The following is a 21152-nucleotide window of genomic DNA, read 5'->3' on the forward strand; positions in this document are numbered from 1 at the left end:
GATGTTGTTTTTCTGTTATATTTTCTGTTATATTTTGAACTTTTCTAACCATAGGACCTTTCTGTATTTAGGTTCTATTTTTGCCATTTTCTCTTTTTTTCCTGTCTATTTCTTGACTTTGAATTTCATGTTAAAGTTTGGCTTTGTTCTTGGGGTGGAGGGAACACATTTCAAACTCAGGGTTTTCCATGTTTTTCTTTTCAGTGTTAGTTCTGGGAAGCTATGTGTTTTCAGTTCTTCCAAGGTGGTATGATTTGAGGAGTGGTGTGGTCACTGTTTTCTATGCTGTGAGCAAATACCCTTTTTCTGCCATGTAGTTGTGATCAGGGTCCTTGATATCCTGTGACTGCATGTACCTAGTGTACTGACTGGTTGCCCTTCCTTGCCTTGGGACTACATCTTAAAATTGTGTATGAGGAATGCAACAGAGCCCTACAACTTGTCAGCAGAAATCCTTCTTCTCTCCTTTTGAACAGTTGTCCAGCTTCTCTATTGTCTGCGGGTTGAAACTTTTACACTTTCTAATTCATCTTGTGCTTGAAAATTGTTTTAACCTATCTTTTGTTGCTTCTGCCACTGATGGATTGACTTTGAAATATTATTTTAAAGTTGTTTGGAGGGAAATGTGATGATCTCTGTGAAGTTCCTGCTATCCCCCTACACAGCTTTCTTTCTTTCTTTTATTTTCAATTCGGGAAATTCCAATTAATTAATTAGGGATGTTTTTCCATGGTTATAAGATTTATGTCCCCCAGAACAACTGACTTGACAATTAGGTCAATCAGAGATCATGTAAGACTCACTAAAACCCCTGAAAAGTCATGATTTAAAAAAAAGAAATAGTAACAAACTTTGGATACCATATATCAAGAAATTATAATATAATATAGAGTTTAAATATAGAATTAATTTGCTAAACACTTACTGAAAGGAAACACAAAAGATATCAGGAATGTAATAACCGAAATTCAGAGCTTTCATGCTAAAAAAAAGTATTACAAGTATTCAAAAGGAGTTATACTCAAGTACCAAAGTACCACAATTGGAATCATAAAAGACCAAACAGCTTCTGTTATGAGTTATACTACAATATTCCAAAAGGAATAAAAAAAGAGAAAGGCTTATAATAAAAATGACTTCGTTCACAAAGCTGAATATAATACTACAGAGTACAGAATGAATTTTTCTGTCATTTTTTAGAAAATTTTCTAGTATTTCTGATGACAATCCAAAAATTCTTCAGCAAAATTTAAAATACAAACACAAGATTTCAGAGAAATCTAAAAAGATAAATTTAATTAGAGTATTTGGCAGGAGCTGTATGATTATATGGTGCTACCATTAAAAAACAAAAACCCTTACATTCCATTTTAGTATCAATGTTATATATTGGTTCCAAGACAGAAGAGCAATACTAGGTGTTGTGACTTAAGTGTCTTGCCCAGAGTCACACAACCAGGAAGTGTCTTGAGGCTAGATTTGAACCTAAGACACCTCATCTCTTGACTTGACTCTTAGTCCACTGAGCCTGTCCTCTAGAGTTACCATTCTTATGGAAGAAGAAACATCTATCCCTTTAGAAGCATAATTAATGTCTTGAAAGTATATTGAGACAAGATTAGAATGACTTCCAGGGGTGTCGCCAAGATAATGGAGTAGAACCCCAAAGCTCAAGATCGCCATGAAATTCCCCTCTAACCAATATTAAAATAACAACACAAAATGAATACAAGAGGGAAAGAACCAACTAGGAGAGACAGAGAGAAACAATTTTCTATAAAAGAAAGTTCGGCAGAGAAAATCTTTGGCACTGGGGTGAGAGAAGAGTACAGTCAACAAGATTAATTCAAGGATTGAAGACCATCCAAGAGTAAGCCAATCACCTCCCCATGTCCCCTCCCATCATTCATGCCATGTTCTGAACCTGAACCCAAGCCAACTAGGATCCTTCCTGGGCAAATAGAGGTCCGAGCCAATCCACACCCCTTGAGGTTTCAAACCTGTGTTGAAGTCTATAATCCCAGCCCAGTTTAGTCTGTGCTGAAGTGAGTCAATCTTTATGGGCCCAGAATGAAGCCAGGATTCCTAGTCTAGGTCTATGGTGAGGATTCAATTTGGGGTACTTGATTGTCCCTGGCAAGGGGTCCAGATCTTTTTGCCAGGGGCTCAGAGAAGAGCTCCAAGACAGGTCCATTAATTGTGTGCTTGATTGGAGTAAATACTCAGTGAGACCAAAAACATGGGCTTAAGCCTCGGGCTAGAATTTAAGCAACCACTGACCTGATCAAGGACAGAGTGAGATCAAAACCTTACACTCAAGTTTGAAGGAAGTCTTTAAGCTATCAATATCTCAAGGATTAATTGAATTAGCAGTAGGAGGAGGCCCTCAGAGCTCCCAGCCCTCAGGTTTGGAAGAACTAAAACTAGCAGAATCCCAGAAAAAAATCCCAATAGTATCATCTAGGCAGGACTGAGTAAAGAGAGTATCTTTACCTCACAGAAAATGGCCTTCCAATAAAAAGGTAGGAAAAATGAACAAACAACAAGAAACAAAAAAATGATTTAACTAAAGATTTTTTATGGAGACAAAATGGCAAGGTACAGAGGGGGACAGTGATGAAATCAAAGCAAATACATGCAAAGTCCAAAAGCAAAATACCGATTGAACACAGATTCTGGAAGCTCTGAAAAAACGAGTTGGGGACAACATGGAAATGGGTTTGAATCAAGGAGACATGTGATACCCAGTGGAAATGCGCATTAGCTATGGGAGAGGTGGTGGTAGTGGTGGGGGAAGAAAATTATCTTTGTTTCCAATGAATAATGTTTGAAAATGACCAAATAAAATAATGTTCAAAAACAAAAAAACCAGTTGAGGAAAAGTGGGGAAAAGAAATGGAAGAAATGCAAAAGGAGACCTCAAAGCTGATGGAGTAAAACCAGGACTTAATAATTAGAATTGAGCAGATAGAAATGAATGATTTCATGGGAAATGAGGAACAATATAACAAAATCAAAAGAATGAAAAAACAGAAGAAAACATGAATTATCTCATTTCAAAAAACAACTGACCTGGAAAATAGGAGAATTTAGAATTTTTTTGGACTCCCTGAAAGCCGTGCTAAAAAAAAAAATCTTGGACATCATAATACATGAAATTATTAATTAATATTAAAGAAGACTGCCCAGATATCTAGAAAGAAACAATTAAAATACCATGGAGCTTCACTTAGGATCACACAGGATATAGAAGCTTCTACATTAATGGATTGGGAAAGATCGAATATGATATTCAGAAATGCGAAAGATCTAGATTTACAACCCATAGTCACATGTCCTGCATAAATGAGTATATTTCAGCAGGAAAAATGGACATTCAACAAGATTGAATATTTCCAAGCATTCCTGAGGAATAAGCCAGACCTAAATAAAAATTTGAAATCCAAACATGACACCCAAGAGAAGCTTAAAATGCTAAATAAGAAAGAAAATTTAAGGCACTCATTAAGGTCAAATTGTATGTATTTCTAAATGGAAAGCAGATATCTGTAATTCTCAAAAATTAGTCTTAGTAATAGAGCAATTAAAAGGAATATACTTAGAAAGAGGGTGGGAAGTAAACTGATAATGATATGATATATAATTATGTATAATATGTGTGCATATAAATATGACGATATGATATATGTATATGATATCAAAAGGTCAAAAACAGGATTACAATGAGAAAAAGAAAGGGAGAGAGACAGAATGGGATAAATTAAATAACAAAGAGGCGTGGAAAACACTTATGGAGAAGGGAGGGTAATGGTGGTGACATCATTGCTTTTAAACTTTACTCTCATTGTAACTGGCTCAGAGATGGAAAAACAAATATACTCATTGGGGTATAGAATTATATCTTACTCTACAAAGAAGATAGAAAATAAACCAAGAGAAAGGGGAAGTAATTGGAGGGGGAGTGATAAAAAGCAAACCATTGGTGTGGAGAAACAGAGTAAAAGTGAATAGAGCAGGATCAAAAGGGGAAATTAAAGTGGAGAATTCACCGTAATTCTAACTGAATGTGAATGGGATGAACTCACCCATAAAATAGGAGCTTATAGCAGAGTAGATTAAAAACAAGAATCTCACTATAGGTTGTTTATAAGAAACCCATTTGAAGCAGGGTGACACAGATTAGAGCAAAATCAATCATGATAACAGAGAAAGCTAAAGTAAAAATTGATCTGATTAATAGGTAAAAAATGAAGTAATATCAGTACTAAACATTTATGCACCAAATGGCATAGCATCCAGCTTTTTAAAGGAGAAACTAAAGGAGATTAAGGAGGAAATACTTAGTTAAACCATACTAGTGGGAGACCTCAACCTTCCCCTATTGGAACTAGATAAATCTAACCAAAAAATAAATAAGAAGTAAGGGAAATATGAAATGTTAGAAAAATTAGATTTAATAGATATCTGGAGAAATGTGAACAGGAACAAAAAGGAATATACTTTCTTAGTAGTACATGCTACATATACAAATATTGACCATGTCATACATCATAGAAACATTGCAGAAAAGCAGAAATAATAAATACAACTTTTTCAGATCATTATGCAATAAAAATTATACTCAGTAAAGAATTATGGAGAAGTAAGTTTAAAATTAATTGGAAACTAAATATAATTCTTCAAAACTGGTAGATAAAAAACAAGTCATAGAAACAATTACTGATTTCATTGAATAGAACAAAATGACAACATATCAAAAGCTATGGGACACAGCCAAAGCAGTACTAAGGGAAATTTATATCCCTGAGTTCCTATGTCAACAAAATAGAGAGGGAAGAGTTCAATGAATTGGGCTTGCAACTTAAAAAATTAGAAAAAAATCCCACAATAAAAATTAAAATTGAAATATGAGAAGTTAGTGGAGAAATTAATAAAATTGAAAGAAAAACATTATTGAACTAATCAGTAAAACTAATAAGAAAAAACAAAATACTGGTAAATCTAATAAAAAAATCAAATCAGTATTAGATGAAATGACTGATCTTACCTCTAATGAAGTGGAAATTAAGGTAATTATTAAGAACTACTTTGCTCAATATATATGGCAATAAATATGGTAATCTAGGTGAAGTGGATTAGTATTTACAAAAAATATAAAATGCCTAGATTAGCAAAAGAGTAAATAGAATGCTTCAATAATCTCATCTCAGAGAAAGAAATTGAACAAACCATCAAGAAGTTTCCCCAAGGAAAAATTCCTAGGGCCAGATGGATTCTTAAGTGAATTTTATTAAACATTTAAAGAACAACTAATCCCAATAATATACAAATTATTCTACAAAATAAGTAAAGGAGTCTTTCCAGTTTCTTTTTATGACACAAATATAGTATTGACTTTCAAGCCAGGAAGATCAAAACCAGAGAAAGGAAACTACAGACCAATCTCAATGAATATAGATGCAAAAATGTTAAAATAGTAGCAATGAGACTACAGCAAGTTATGATTAGGATAGTTAGTGAATAACTATTACCGGGTGAGATTTATCCTAGTAATGTAAGGCTGGTTTCACATTGGGAACATTCACATAATTGATCATATCAATAACCAAACTTAACAAATCACATGATTGTATCAATACATGCAGAAAAAAGCCTCTGACAAAATACAATTTCCATTCCTATTAAAAACACTAGAAAGTATATGGCCTTTCCTCAGTATAATAAAAAGATTTATTTAAAACCGTCAGCAAAGCATCCTCTCCAATGGGAATAATTTAGAGTCCTTTCCAATAAGATCAGAAGTGAAGCAAGGAAAACTCTTATCACCACTATTATTAGAAATGCTAGTGGTAGTAATTAGAGAGGAAAAAAATCAAAGGAATTAAAGTAGGCAATGAGGAAACTTAAAACTATCACTCTTTGCAGATGATATGATGGTCTACTTAAGGAATCTTAGAGAAATAAAAAGCTAGTGGAAATAATCAACTTTAGGTAGGATACAAAAATAAACCCACATAAATAACCAGAATTTCTTTCTTTTTTTTTTTTAAACACTTACCTTTCATCTTGGAGTCAATACTTTGTATTGACTCCAAGACAGAAGAGTGGTAAGGGCTAGGCAATGGGGGTCAAGTGACTTGCCCAGGGTCAGATTTGAACCTAGGACCTCCTGTCTCTAGGCCTCTCAATCCACTGAGCAACCCAGCTGCCTCCAATAATCAGCATTTCTATATATTTCCAACACAACCCGGCAGCAAGAATTAGAGAAACTCCATTTAAAATCACTCTAGACTAAATATTTGGGAATTTATCTGCCAAGATAAATTCAGGAAATCTATCAGCATAATTATAAAACATTTCACACAAATAGAAAAACGTTATTCATGTGTAGAACAAGTTCTACAATATAATAATCTTAGCTAAACTAATTTACTTATTCAGTGTCATCCCTATCAAAGTACCCAAAAACTTTTTTTTTTGGTAGAAGTTCTTTTAGAAATAAAAAAAAAAAAGATCAAGAGAACAAATGAAAAAAAAAACAGTGAAGGAATGGCACCTAGCAATGCCAGATCTTAAACTGCTACAAAGCAGTGATCCTGAAAACAGTATGGTACTAAGAGATAGATGAGGTGAATCAATATTCTAGGGGTAAATGAACTCAAGTTCATGAACTCAAGAATGAAATCAAGTTAGTGCTTGATAAACCCAATGATCCCAGCTATTGGAACAAAAACTTACTTTTTGACAAAAACTGCTCAGAAAATCTGAGAACACTGGTAAAAATTAGATTTTGTTCAACATTTTACACCCTATACCAAGATATATTAAAAATTGGTAAATGATTTAAATTTAAAGAGTTTAATTATAATGAAATTAGGTGAATATAAAATAGTGTACCTGTTGGATCTGTGGGAAAGGAGGGAATTTACGACCAAGCAATATTACAAAATGTAAATGAATAATTTTGATTATATCAAATTAAAAAGGTTTTGTACAAACAAAATCAATGCAACCAAACTTAGAAGGGAAGCAACAAACTGGGAAACTTTTTTTTTTTTTTTATAAAAAATACCCTGATAAAGCTAAATGTACAAGAAATCAAGCCATTCCCCAATTGACAAGTGCTCAAAGAATATGAATAGGCATTTTTCAGATAAAGAAATAAAAACATTAATAAGCACGCATCTCTCATAATAAGCACAAATCTCTCATAGAGAAATTGAAAGCAAAACACCATATACCTAGGAGTTTGGCCAATATGAAAGTAAACGAAAATAATAAATGTTGAAAGGAATATAGTAAAATTAGGATGTTAATACACTGCTGGTGGAGTTGTGAATCCATCTAACTGTTCTGGATAGCAATTTGGAATTATGCCCAAAGGGCTTTAAAGGAAAACGTAGCCTTTGATCCAGCCATACCATTACTAAATTTTTACTTCAAAGTGATAATAATGAAAAATGTTTATACAAAAATATTCATAACTACACTCCTTTTGGTGGCAAAAAAGTTGGAAAATGGCCAGGGGTGGGGGCTTTTCTTGATTGGTTAATGGCTGAATAAATTGTGGTATATGATGCTGATGGAATATTATTGTGCAATAAAGAATGATAAAGTGCTTAAAAAGTCTCCATGAACTGATGTGGAGTTAAATAAGCAGAACCAGGAGAACATTATACACAGAGACTAAAACATTGGGAACATCATATGTAATCTTTTTTGCTACTGATAGCAATTCTGTGATCCAGGACAATCCTGAGAGATTCTTGAGAAAGAATGCTATCCGCATCGAGATAAAGTACTGGAATAGAAATGCAGACTGAAAATATTTGATTTTTCACTTGCTTACATGGGTATTAGATGTGGGGTTTGGTTTTTAAAAGAATATTACAAGATGAATAATAGGGAAATAGTTATTGAGTGAAAATACATGTATAATCCATTGGAATTGCTTGTTAGCTCTTGGAGGGAAAGAATATGAATCATGTCACCATGGAAAAATACTTAAATTAAAAAGAACAAAACTGAAAGTATATTGAGATAATTAAGCAAAACAGGTTAATGGAGTAGATAATTTTTGTTCTGAGTGTTTGAATTGGTGTAAGAGAAGGTTGAATAAAAAGGTTAAAATATTATATTAAGGAAACAATGGGGATGGGGTTTGCTACTTTTAAAATTATAATATGTGAGAAAAATATATCAACATAGGGAATGAGTAGGAAGAATCTAGATTAAACATACTGTACTCATCTGAAATGAACAAAAGATGTTTGAATACACATAAATGTAGAATTATATAAAACAGAAAAAAGAGGATAGATGATATTGCACAGGGAATATTCATTAGCAAAATAAATTTCCTAATCTTCTACAGAAAAAAATTATGGGAAGGGGAAAAGAGGATTAAAAAGCAAAGAACTAGAATTTATGAGAGTGCCTTTCATTGCCTCTTAGTCTGGAGAATGACTATAAACAATGTAACGTGAATGTAATGGAATTATATTGGAGTGTAATATGATGAGAGAGGTGATTTCAGTGAGTAATGGATTTTATGAACTGGTCCACTGTGAATTTTGCCGAACCAGAACAACTGATAGATTAAAGTCGGACAGCATAATAGTTAAAATAACTTTGAAAGATTTGTTTAATACTCAATAATGCAGTGACCAACTGTGTCTACAGAAGACCTGCAGTGAAGTGTCTTACCTATTTCCTTATAGAATGGTAGGTGATAGGCATACTTGCTCCAAAAATTGACATAAAATTTTCAACATGGCCACGATATGCATTAGTTTTGCTTGACTATGTGTTTCTTATAAGCACTTTGTCCCCCCTTCCACGGTGAATGATAAGAAGAGTGTTAGTAGTATTGTCAAAAGAAGGCTATTGAAACATTCTTTAAAATGTATAGGATACAATAAAAGGTTACTGAGAAGGAAGCATAGACCAGTTCAGTTTTCAAAGTCATGTATAGAAATTTTTTTAAAACCAGTATCTTCTGTTCTCCAATTGATACTTCATATTGCTTCCAGGGCATAAGTGCTATAGAACTGAGGTTTAATTGACTTGTCCAGGGTCATAATCGGAAGTATCTGAGGTGAGATTTGAATTTAACACCATAAGTCACCAGGCTTATCCCGTGAGCCAACTAGCTGTCCCTATAGTGTTAATTCTTGAAAATTTATACTTAAAATGGTATAAAATGAGGATTCAGTTTCTTTTAAATTTTTCCCTTCCTTCCTTCCTTCCTTCCTTCCTTCCTTCCTTCCTTCCTTCCTTCCTTCCTTCCTTCCTTCCTTCCTTCCTTCCTTCCTTCCTTCCCTCCTTCCCTCCTTCCCTCCTTCCCTCCCTCCATCTCTTCTCTCCTTCTCCCCCCTACCCCCTCTCTTTCTTTCCCATTGTAATTTACTGAGTAGCTGAATGACATGGTTAACCCTGTACTTTAGGAGTACATCTGTATGGAGGCAGGGAGATCAAACTTGCTGGAGGTACAGCAGGGAATAGTTGGATTGAGTTTTGAATGTAGTAATAGGCAGCCTTGGGTTTAAGATTAAACATCTGACATTTACTAGACAAGTCATTTAATTTGTTCCAGGTAATTTCCTTTCTTGTAAAATAAGAATAATAATACTTGTACTATGTACTTCACTTGGTTATTGTGATGCCTAGATAAGGTAATATAAGAAGTGTTTTGCAGATTTTTACAGCTTTGTAAATGTACTATGCTGTTGACTTCCATTTGGCTAACAAACCTTGTGATTTATCTTTGACTGATATGATGAAGACAATATGGTTTGGTTTGAATTCAGCAAATGTACTTTGTTATAATCTTCTTAATATGTTCCAAATAAAATTTAACTTTAGAATTTCCTCAGAACACCCGCTGCTCTATCTTAAGACTTAAGGAGAAGATCCCAATCATCAGAATTATCTTTTAACCTGATTTTTTCCCCCCAGTTGAAAAATATTCTTCTTAGTTGGGTGTTGTAACTAATTTTCTGTTATAACTATTTTTATGTATTTTTAAACTTTTGTTTAAAGAAGCAGGTTTCCAAACAAATGAATTTTAGATTTGTAATCAATACCTGACAGCTCAGTGATTTTTTTTTTTTAAACCCTTACCTTCCATCTTGGAGTCAATAGCCCCAGCCCCAGTGTTCTATCCACTGTGCTACCATATCTTATGGCTTTTTTTTTTTTAACTCTTCCCTTCTGTCTTAGTATCAATCCTCTGTATTGGTTCCAAGGCAGAAGAATGGTAAGGACTGGGCAACGGGGGTCAAGTGACTTGCCCAGGGTCAAACAGCTGAGAAGTGTCTGAGGTCAGATTTGAACCTAGGACTTCCCGTCTCTAGGACTGGCTCTCAATCCACTGAGCTACCCAGCTTCTCCCTCAATGATTTTTTTTAAAGTGGAAAGTTACTATTTATTTGTTGAAGCCAGTTATTCAAAACTGGTACTGAGTAGTAATTTTAAGATTCCTTCCTACTTCTGAAAATTCTTTCATTGTTCTGAAAAGTAACACCTACAATATATGGTTTGAAAATTTTTTTGGTTTATGGAAGATAAAAGAATACATTTCTTTATTCCTGACTCTGGATTTCTATTTGCTCCTACTACTAATGAAAAAATTTATATGTAATTCTTCCTTTTTCAACTTGGAGCATTCAAGAATTCTAAGTGACAGCTGTGAGAGAGTCAGTTTTATTGTCTAGTAAATTCCTCCACCTCAGGTTTTTCTCCATCTTAATCATGGAGGAAGAAGTTCAACTTATTAAAACATATCATTATGGTCCCATATTGTTTCTTTATTTGCAGAAAGAAATATCAGGTGGGGTAGTTTGTTATATGTCACACGGAAAAGCGAATAATTAGATACAAAGCCTTTGAGTCGCCAGACAAAGTTCATAAATTCCTTTTTAAAGTCTTTGCCAGTTTTGTCCACTGTGAATTGGGTTTTCTTTATGTTGAAATTTCAGTAGGACCCTGAAGTTATTTAGAGTAGGATGAGTGTAGATTTGCAGATTTTAGTTATCTTAATTCTAGTAGATTTGCAGTATTCATTGTTCAATAAATTAAAAAAACAAACCCAGAATGATCCTCTTGTTCCCACAACTAGAGCTAAATAATGTCATTTAAGCCATTTTTTTTTCATTTCTTGGTTGATACCTGCTTATTCCTTCCTTACAGAACTGGAGATAGATTTGTTATTTTGTAGTCCTCTAGAGCCAATGAGACACTCTAGTAATGAATTGATTTTAGCATAGTCCCTTATACATAGTAAGCACTTAGTGGTATATACATTTAAGTGGAAAAAAAGAAAGTAACATCAGAAACCCAACAATTTCACCTGTTGTTGTTTGCAGATTAGGGCAGTTATTCAGATAAATCTTGAGTTAGAATGACTACTTCTTATTTGATCATTTGATTAAAGAATAGAATAAAGATGTTAATATTGAAATTAACAACTTGAAGAAAGTTTGTTTAAGTTTATATATGATAAATGATGAAACCTTGAGAAACACAACAAAAGTTGTCATTCTATTCTAATCATTATATGATGAAATTGTAATCTTGATAGAAAACATAAATAATGCATCTGGGTTATTACAATGTGTTCTTTTCTAATTGTAGGTAATGACTTGAAAGGTAATAGTTTTGGAATTTGATGGTCACAGTTTTCTCCCTCATTTGCATGTATTCTTCTCTAACTCCTTTAATTTTGGAGAATAATATTTTAAAAAGTAATTACCTCATCAAGACACCAGTTGTTCCTTCCTAGATTTTGTGGCTAATTAAACTTTTAAATTATTATTATTTTAATCAAATGATTCGGTTTTTGATTAGGATCATACATCTCTATGACTAGAAGTGACCTTAGAGTCCATCTAGTACAACCCCTTAATTTTACATTCATAACCTCATATAAATTTAGTAAGTATGACCATTATTTGTGTCTTTTAAGGCAAATAAAGATGTTGTGGAACAAATGGAAAGAAGGTAAGATTCCTGAATTTTCTTTCATTGAAGCTTTTTTACACATTTGAGGTTACTAGGACCTTTAATTAGCTACATAAGAAATCTAGGTACTGCACAGTTATTGTCTGCAGTAGTGGAAGAGAACAGTGGTCCTTGAGGCCCCAGAAATCATTAATGCTTGTCCTAGTACCATAACAGAATGTATTGTTGCATTTAGGATAATAACAAGTAAATTCCCTGAGTAGATACCAATTGTAATGTAGGGGAAGCAGCTCAAAAGTAGATGACCGTGAGAAACTAACCTAGAATTTAAAATTTGAACTTTAATAGTGAATGCCAGTGCTGACTGATTGGAATTCCACCAAGAGACTAATGAGACAAGAGTGAGGTGGTATAGTGATACTTTATTATAGGAGAGGACAGGCAGGGAGATGAAGGAATGGAGTCAAGGGGGAAGGGAGGGTCTGAGCAGTGAGGGAAAAAGGCCTGATGCCAGGAAAGATGGCTGTGGAGTCCCTTGGGGGGAGGTAAGGATAATGGAAGGGGGGAGAGTGGGAGATTAGCATCAGCAAAATGCTGCCAAGTCTCCACCTGAGTGGAAATGTGTATAGCCTTTTATAGGATGGCTGTCAGGCATGAGGTAACCTGTGTTGCCTCTATTGGTTCAGTTGGGTTACTTGGGTCACATTTATTGGATGATCCTTAAGGGGTGGGTAATCTTATCTCTGGGATGGGTAAGGGCTAAGGAATAAGGTCTTCAAGTTCTGCCAGGTGTTGCTGGGCAGGTTCTTCCCAGACTTCGTCGGATGCAGGGGGAAAAGGGAGGATTTTTAGTTTTGTTAGGAATTGGGGGCGAAGGTGGTTTTGGTCCCATGATCCATTAGTGATTAAACTAGATATTCCAGATGAATTTTTATGGAAATCTCATTTGTATATACAGAATTGAAACTGTCTTTTAATTAAAAAATTTTAGTATTCAAGAAAAGGATGAGAAATTAAAGACTGTAGAAGAACTACTTGAAACCGGACTTATACAGGTGGCCAATAAAGAAGAAGAATTGAAGGTAAAAAAAATTTGCTATCTTATGTAATAACTAGCTATGATGGGCTCAATGTAATGTATAAATAATTTTCTACAGTTTATGAAGTTTGCATTTTAGAATTCTCAGAATACCTTATGAAATGTGGTCTTATTTGGTTTTAACTTTGTTGAAATTTAAATCTAAAAATAGCTTAATATTAAATTGGTTAAAGGATAATTAATTCAATATCAAATAGAGTCTTAGTGTGGGATAAGTTTGTAGAATGTAGAGATTTCTCTTCTGGAAAGTGAAACAGGAAGGCTCATCTTTCTCAGATTATTTTGGGAAATTAGAGTAAAATGAAATTATAATTATGTTTTGTGATATGTGCTCGTAGCCTTACCTGACTTAAGTTAGATTTCATGAAACAAAGAAGCATTAAAATGAGTTTTTAAAGTGTGTTTTTAAATGGAGAATGGAATATGGCTTAAATGTTCTAAGGTATCAGGGAGTATGATAGATGATAGGTTGAAAGAATGGTAAGACCAAAGGAATGTTCCCATTTGAACTCCAGGAGTGAGCATAAGAGTAGGAAAAGAAATAGAAACAGAAAAATGTGGAAGGATATTATAGTATATGCGTCAGTAAAAAAAAAAATAGTTGAGAATGAGAATTAGAGGAAATAAGCATTTGTCTTGACATAATGCACTTAAATTGTTTTATGATATAATTTATTGAAAAGGTATTAAGAACAGAGAATTCATCCTTGAAAAATGAAGTTCAGAGTCTACAGGCTCAACTGACAGCTCAGGTAATAATTAAATGTGCTATGATACTGTAAATTTTGTTTTACTTTGAAGCATTAAGAAACAGTGTAGTGTAGCGGAAAGGGGAAGTCAAGAAGACATAAGGGTTCAAGTCTTTCCTCTGACTTATGAATTGTGATGTATGTGAAAATGGAGATTTGAACCCTAGACTTCAATCCCCAGAATTCCTTGATATTTCCCAGAATTCCCTATTATCTCACCTGAGTCTCCACCTGGGTGAGATCACCATTAGTACTTAATCTGGCCTTAATGCCTACCTTGTGCTCTTCCTCTACTCAGACATTGCAAAAGTATTGAGTAAGCTGTGAATGGGCTAGTCAGCCCTAGGCATGTGGTTTATTATTTTGAATCCTTGATTTATAATAATCTTTAATAAACCCCATAAAATATAATACTTTTACTAGAGACCAAATTTAATTTTTACATGTATCTCTTAGTACCTCAGCCAATTCTCTTAGGACTGCAAATTGCAGATGAGTTACTTCTTTGCTTTGGTGGGGAGAGTTTTGTTTATAGATGAGTCACAGTTGTGCACCACTTCTTTCTTGACTTCCCCAAACCCACACAAAAAAAGTATCCCAAAGAAACAATCTTTTTTCAATTAAACCCCATAAACATCATTGTTAGTAACAATCCTGGTGAATTTTTAGTACAAATAGACAAAACTCTTTTAAGGCTTAAGAAATGCTTTTGGGGAGGTTGTATCTAGATGTTATGGTTCTTAACATACTTCCTCCACTTTAGCCTTGGTATTTAAAATATTCTGGTCATGTTGCATCATTGCTCAAAGAATTTTGGTGACCTCTTTATTGTTTACTAAATAAAGACTGTACTCCTGTCTTTGTAGCCTTTCTGTAATTTGGATCTAAATTACCTTTTCACCTTTGTTCTCATGTTAGTCAAATTATTATTCTATAGTTTTTTTACATCTACTGAACATATCCAATGGTTTCCCTCCTCTATTCCTTGCCTCATGTTGTTTCTTATACCCCTTACCCATCCCCCACATTTTGTCTCTGTTCAAAAAGTATTTACTAATCACTTTCTCTGTGCTAGCTACTATGTTAGACACAATGAATCAGACCTTGTTCTCCAGAATTTACATTCTATCTGGAATCACATAAATATAAAGTAAATAAAAGGTAGTGATTGTGGAGAGCACTAGTATCAAAAGGTATCTCATAAGACTTCATGTAGAACGTAATGGTGGAACTGAGTTTTGAAGGGTCCAAGGAATTTTAAGGTAGAGTTGAGAGTTTTCATTTCAAGAATGGAGTGGAACAGCAAGAAGAGTAGTATGACCATAATATAGAATGCAGTAGAGAAGTAATGTTAAATTAATGTTAGAATGAAGTTAGAGTAAGATTAGAAAGGAAAATTATGACTAGATTGTGAAGTACTTTTAAGTGTCAAACAGAAGTTTAAATTTTACCCTGAAGGTAGTCAAGAGTAATTTGTTATCATGTAGGAAAATAATATGGCCAGTCTCTCTTCCCCTCCTTGTACTTCAAGCCACTCATTTTATTTTATTTTTATTAAATTCTTAGTAACAACTACCACCCCCCAAAAAACCTTTAACTAAAAAGATGTACAAAAAACAGTATATTCAAGACCACAAATTCCACATTTTTTACATTTTGTTTAAAAACCATATATTTGCTAATATAAACATCCTCTGCTTTTGATTTCCCTTTGGATTTGTTTTACTTCGATACTATTTTCTCTTAATCTTGTTTCTTTTTAAAAAGTGTATCATAGTATATAGTATTCTCTTCATTTCTTCATTTTTCTTGTTATTTTCTTTTTATTTCTAATATTTGTGTTACTTCCAGTTATTTTGTCATAATAAAACTTCCTTGAATGTTTTCATAGCAAACAGTTTTTTTTACGCTCTCAATAATGTCCCTAGGGCCTAACCATAGTAATGGGATCTCTAGGTAAATGAGCATGAAGAGCTTTATAGTGCTTATATAATTTTGTTTTCTTAAAAAAAAAAATTCAGACTTGCTCTACTAATATGATATCAGACCTATTTCTCCATGGACCTATAAACATTCAATTTGATCATTTTAGCACCTATGATTCTTTGTCTTTCATATAAATATATGTATATATAAAGGATTTTTATTTTTTCCCCTTAATTTTTTCCCTTTTCCCTTTTCCCTTTTTTGCTTTTTTAATTTTGGTTTCATTTTTGTTTTTGTTTTCCTTTTGAATTAACTTGCACCCCCCCCCCCCAAATAAACCTTGCATCCTCAGCTGGACTCGGTGTTTTTTCAACATTTTTTCAGGGGGGATTGTATTTTCATAAAATCCAAGATTCAAATTTTGTTTGAGATAGATCTTGAGAGAAGAAGCTTGCTAACTAACTGAATCCAGAGGATGAACTGTTTGCAGAAAGATATCTAAACCATTTCACTACAGGAAGATCCAGAATGAACCTTGGGGTGTGGTTGATTGAACATTTTTTTGAATGTACACTCTTATGCCAAAGGGGACTGCCTCCTAATTGGCTTTTGTCAACGCGCCCAGAAAAACATTGGTTTGCTGTCTTTCTCTCTCCTCTATTTCCCCTAATCTACAACTATTGTAGTTTTCCTCTTAGAGGGGAACATTTTGTATACACAAATGTATGCAGTTAGAATTTTTAGGGGTGCAAGACACTTATGTTTAGTGATCAATTGGGGAGAGTAGTCCCCCAATCACCATCAGGGGGAATTCTGAATTTTAAAATCTCCATCTTGCTTGGTCTAGCACCCAAATTTGTGCACACCCACACTACAAGGGTATGTGCTAGTCAATGACAAATCAGAAATAACTAACTGCCCACCTGGGCTATCCTAAGCCAAGCTTGAGCCACCATTGCCACTTGTGAGGCACAGGATGTGAGGTAGGGAATAGCCTCTGGAATTCGCTCACTTCCTGTGGACAGGGCTAGGCGCCAGTTTGTGCTAGGAGCTTGAGCAGGGAGGAGGCCTGCAGACAGCTTTCTTTCAGATTGGTCATGTGAGTCAAGGACTGATTTTCTTCTCTTCCCTGTTGCCGCTTCCAAGCAGACACGTCTCTTTTCATAGTGTAGGTGAGGTTGTCTAGGCCTCTTTGGGCCTAGACACGTGCTTTCTTATTCTGCATTTTCTTTAATCCTTAACCTTTAATAAACCTCTAAAAATATAATACTCCTTGCAGGGAGAGAAACTAATTTATATCTGCCTCAGTTTCCCCAATTTTTAATCTTTACAGTTGTTAACACATATATTAGCAAGACCATATTTTGCAAGATTGACCCTCGGGCAGGAGACACAATGTGTTGCCAGGATTATACTCTTTCCAAATCAAGTCTTTCCAGATTAGTTTTATACAATGGAACTTTCGTTCCAGTGTTACAACCCTTCCGGGATGCAGGATTACCTGTATGGTATGATGACTTTTGCAGAATATTTGTACTCTAAGCCATGGTTATCCCACTAGAAACTATGTTTGTTTTATGTGTATGCACAGGCTTAGATCTACTACAAGTGTGTGTGGGCTCCAGATATTTATCTTATTTATCTTATCTAAAGTTCTTATCTTCATAGCTTATTTGTTTATTGGTTAGATGGTTAGATTTACCCAGTTAAGTGAGGGGAAAATGACCAAGTCTACCGCTATTACTATTTTGAGATCTATTTCCATCTATATCTCATTTATTTTTTTCTTTAAAAATTCGGGTCCTAGAACACTTGGTGCATATGGGTCCAATATGGATAATGTTTCATTGTCTATAACCCCACTTTTTAATATAATTATTAATTTAATAATATACTTATATCATCGTATGTTTACTATATTGTATAACATTATATAATATAAATATAATTATATGACACTTCTCATCCCATCCAATTATGTTCATTTGAGCCCTGATGTGGCCTGGCAGTGGGCAGGAAGGGGTAGTAATAGGAATGGCATTCTCATACTCTGAAAACTTGCATTTCTATCTAGTTAGCACTAGTTAAATATAAGCTGCACTATCTGTAGTTTCAACATTAGTCAAGCATGAATTGTAGATCCACTCTGTATTAGATCTGTAACATTCTATGCTAGGCATAATCTTTGTACCTTCTTTCCTCTACTAATTGCTTATATTGTTCTTAGAATTATCTATTGTCATCCTCCAGTGTACTACATCCTCTCCTCATGTTCCCATTCTGGAAGGGCAGCAAGACCTTTCCCTGACAAATGATGACAAAATGGAGGAACATGGGACCTGTGCACTGGGGACTCTGGCATTACAGAAGAATCCCCCAATCTTTTTTTTTTTCACTTTCAAAGTTGTTTAATTTTCCAAGGGCTTTTGGCTTATTTGAGAGGGATTCTGTGGTATGTTGACAGATTTTGCTTGATAAATCTTTTTTTTTTTATATATATTTTATTTGATCATTTCCAAGCATTATTCGTTAAAGACATAGATCATTTTCTTTTCCTCCCCCCACCCCCCATAGCCGACTTGTAAATCCACTGGGCATTAGATGTTTTCTTGATTTGAACCCATTGCTTTGTTGATAATATTTGCATTAGAGTGTTCATTTAGAGTCTATCCTCTGTCATGTCCCCTCAACCTCTGTATTCAGGCAGTTGCTTTTCCTCGGTGTTTCCACTCTCATAGTTTATCCTTTGCTTATGAATGGTGTTTTTTTCTCCTGGATCCCTGCAAGTTGTTCAGGGACATTACACCGCCACTAATGGATACGTCCATTACGTTGGATTATACCACAGTGTATTAGTCTCTGTGTACAATGTTCTCCTGGTTCTGCTCCTCTCGCTCTGCATCACTTCCTGGAGGTTGTTCCAGTCTCCATGGAATTCCTCCACTTTATTATTCCTTTTAGCACAATAGTATTCCATCACCAACATATACCACAGTTTGTTCAGCCATTCCCCAATTGATGGGCATCCCCTCTTTTTCCAGTTTTTGGCCACCACAAAGAGCGCAGCTATGAATATTCTTGTACAAGTCTTTTTGTCCATTATCTCTTTGGGGTACAGACCCAGCAGTGCTATGGCTGGATCAAAGGGTAGATATTCTTTTGTCGCCCTTTGGGCATAGTTCCAAATTGCCCTCCAGAATGGTTGGATCAGTTCACAACTCCACCAGCAATGAATTAATGTCCCTACTTTGCCACATCCCCTCCAGCATTCATTACTTTCCTTTGCTGTTATGTTAGCCAATCTGCTAGGTGTGAGGTGATACCTCAGAGTTGTTTTGATTTGCATCTCTCTGATTATAAGAGATTTAGAACACTTCTTCATGTGCTTGTTAATAGTTTTGATTTCTTTAACTGAAGATTGCCTATTCATGTCCCTTGCCCATTTATCAATTGGAGAATGGCTTGATTTTTTGTACAATTGATTTAGCTCTTTATTAATATGAGTAATTAAATCTTTGTCAGAGGTTTCTATGAAGATTTTTTCCCAATGTGTTGTTTCCCTTCTGATTTTAGTTACATTGGTTTTGTTTGTACAAAACTTTTTAATTTGATGTAATCCAGATTATTTATTTTACATTTTGTGATTCTTTCTATGTCTTGCTTGGTTTTAAAGCCTTTCCCCTCCCAAAGGTCTGACATGTATACTATTCTGTGTTTACCCAATTTACTTATGGTTTCCTTCTTTATGTTTAAGTCACTCACCCATTTTGAATTTATCTTGGTGTAGGGTGTGAGGTGTTGATCTATTCCTAGTCTCTCCCACACTGTCTTCCAATTTTCCCAGCAGTTTTTATCGAATAGTGGATTTTTGTCCCAAAAGCTGGGATCTTTGGGTTTATCGTATACTGTCTTTCTGAGGTCACTTTCCCCCAGTCTATTCCACTGATCTTCCTTTCTGTTTCTTAGCCAGTACCAAATTGTTTTGATGATTGCTGCTTTGTAATATAGTTTAAGGTCAGGGACTGCAAGGCCCCCATCATATGTGTTTTTTTTTCATTATTTCCCTGGATATCCTTGATCTTTTGTTCTTCCAAATGAACTTTGTTATGGTTTTTTCTAAATCAGTGAAGAAGTATTTTGGTAGTTCAATGGGTATGGCACTAAATAGATAAATAAGTTTGGGTAGGATGGTCATTTTTATTATATTGGGTTGTCCTATCCATGAGCAGTTAATGTTTTTCCATTTGCTCAAGTCTAGTTTTAGTTGTGTGGCGAGTGTTTTGTAAGAATCCCCCAATCTTGCAGATGCTCTTTGCCAAAACATACCTCCACCTAAGTTTGGAAAGGGAGATGCTAAACTAAAGTCCCCAGGCTATTCTACCAGCTATTAGGCTGTTTTACCACCATGAAACATCATTAATTCAAATAAAATTCTTTTCTTTTGATTTGAATTGAGTTTGAGGCTCCCATTCTTCAGGCGAGATCCTGCTATAAACTTGGGTGTGTTTCTCCCATATCGGCCCTAACTCTGTCAGAGATTATGACTGCTACCCCTCCCTTCTCTGGATTGGCTGAGGCATATTATATTCTGCTCCAGCCCGTTACCTTCATTCTATATTTATCTCTCATTTTCAGTATGTTTCTTATAAATACCACACTGTGATGTCCTGGTTATTTATCTTATTCTGCTATTCATTTTCTTTGCATATGTGAATTCATCTCATTATGCTGATTGTCATAGTTATTAGTTGTGCATTTCCATCTACTCTGTTTATCATTCTTTCTGCCATAGCAAGATGTCCAGTTTCCTTTGACCTAAACCTCTTCTATTTACATCACTTCCCAGTGTTCCCCATTTATCCTCTCCCCTTGCCCTCCCAATTACAAATTGGCTGACCCTTTGAAATGTCCTTCCCTTATCCTTTGCTCCTTTTATTTCTTATTCAATCCAACATTGTCAGTTTTTAGGAGAATTGCTTCATTAGCTGTATGGAATATGAATCGGAGAGGGGGAAAGACTCAAGGAAGGGAGGTCAGTTAGGAAGTTATTACAGTTGTGTCAAGTAAGAGATGATATGAACTTGAACTGGAATGGCAGCTGCCTGAGGAGAAAGATGGGGGCAGATGTAAGAGATGTTCTAGAAGCAGAAACTCTAAAACTTGATGATTAGATTTGTAGTATAAGTATTTGAGTATAATACAGAATTTGGGAACCGGGGTGATTGTTAAGTGATAATGCTCCAGAAAGATAAGGGAAGTTTGGCATAAGAGTGGGTTTGGGAGAAAGAAATTCTTTTTTCGAACATTTTGAGTTTGAAATGCTTTGAGGACATGAAATTTGAAATTTTCTTGACTAGATATGGGGGAAAAGGAGATTAGAACTCAGGAAACTAAGGCTTCCATGTTATCCACATAGA

At 34.7% G+C, this 21152-nt stretch overlaps 1 protein-coding gene across 21 annotated transcripts in view; it reads left to right on the forward strand.

Annotated features, from left to right (window-relative positions):
• The window catches only part of KTN1 (kinectin 1), a 185784-nt gene that overhangs the window by 95407 nt on the left and 69225 nt on the right, over positions 1 to 21152 (forward strand). For all 21 annotated transcript variants that reach the window (XR_457381.3, XM_016424477.2, XM_007472933.3 and 18 more), the window contains 3 exons: positions 11966 to 12000; positions 12953 to 13043; positions 13744 to 13812. Coding sequence is in view for 20 of the 21 variants with exons in the window: in XM_016424477.2 (XP_016279963.1) it covers positions 11966 to 12000; positions 12953 to 13043; positions 13744 to 13812 (195 nt within the window). In the remaining variant the exon portion in view is untranslated. The remainder of the gene's footprint in view (positions 1 to 11965; positions 12001 to 12952; positions 13044 to 13743; positions 13813 to 21152) is intronic.

The sequence above is a fragment of the Monodelphis domestica genome, chromosome 1, assembly GCF_027887165.1.
Source record: "Monodelphis domestica isolate mMonDom1 chromosome 1, mMonDom1.pri, whole genome shotgun sequence".
NCBI lineage: Eukaryota > Metazoa > Chordata > Mammalia > Didelphimorphia > Didelphidae > Monodelphis > Monodelphis domestica.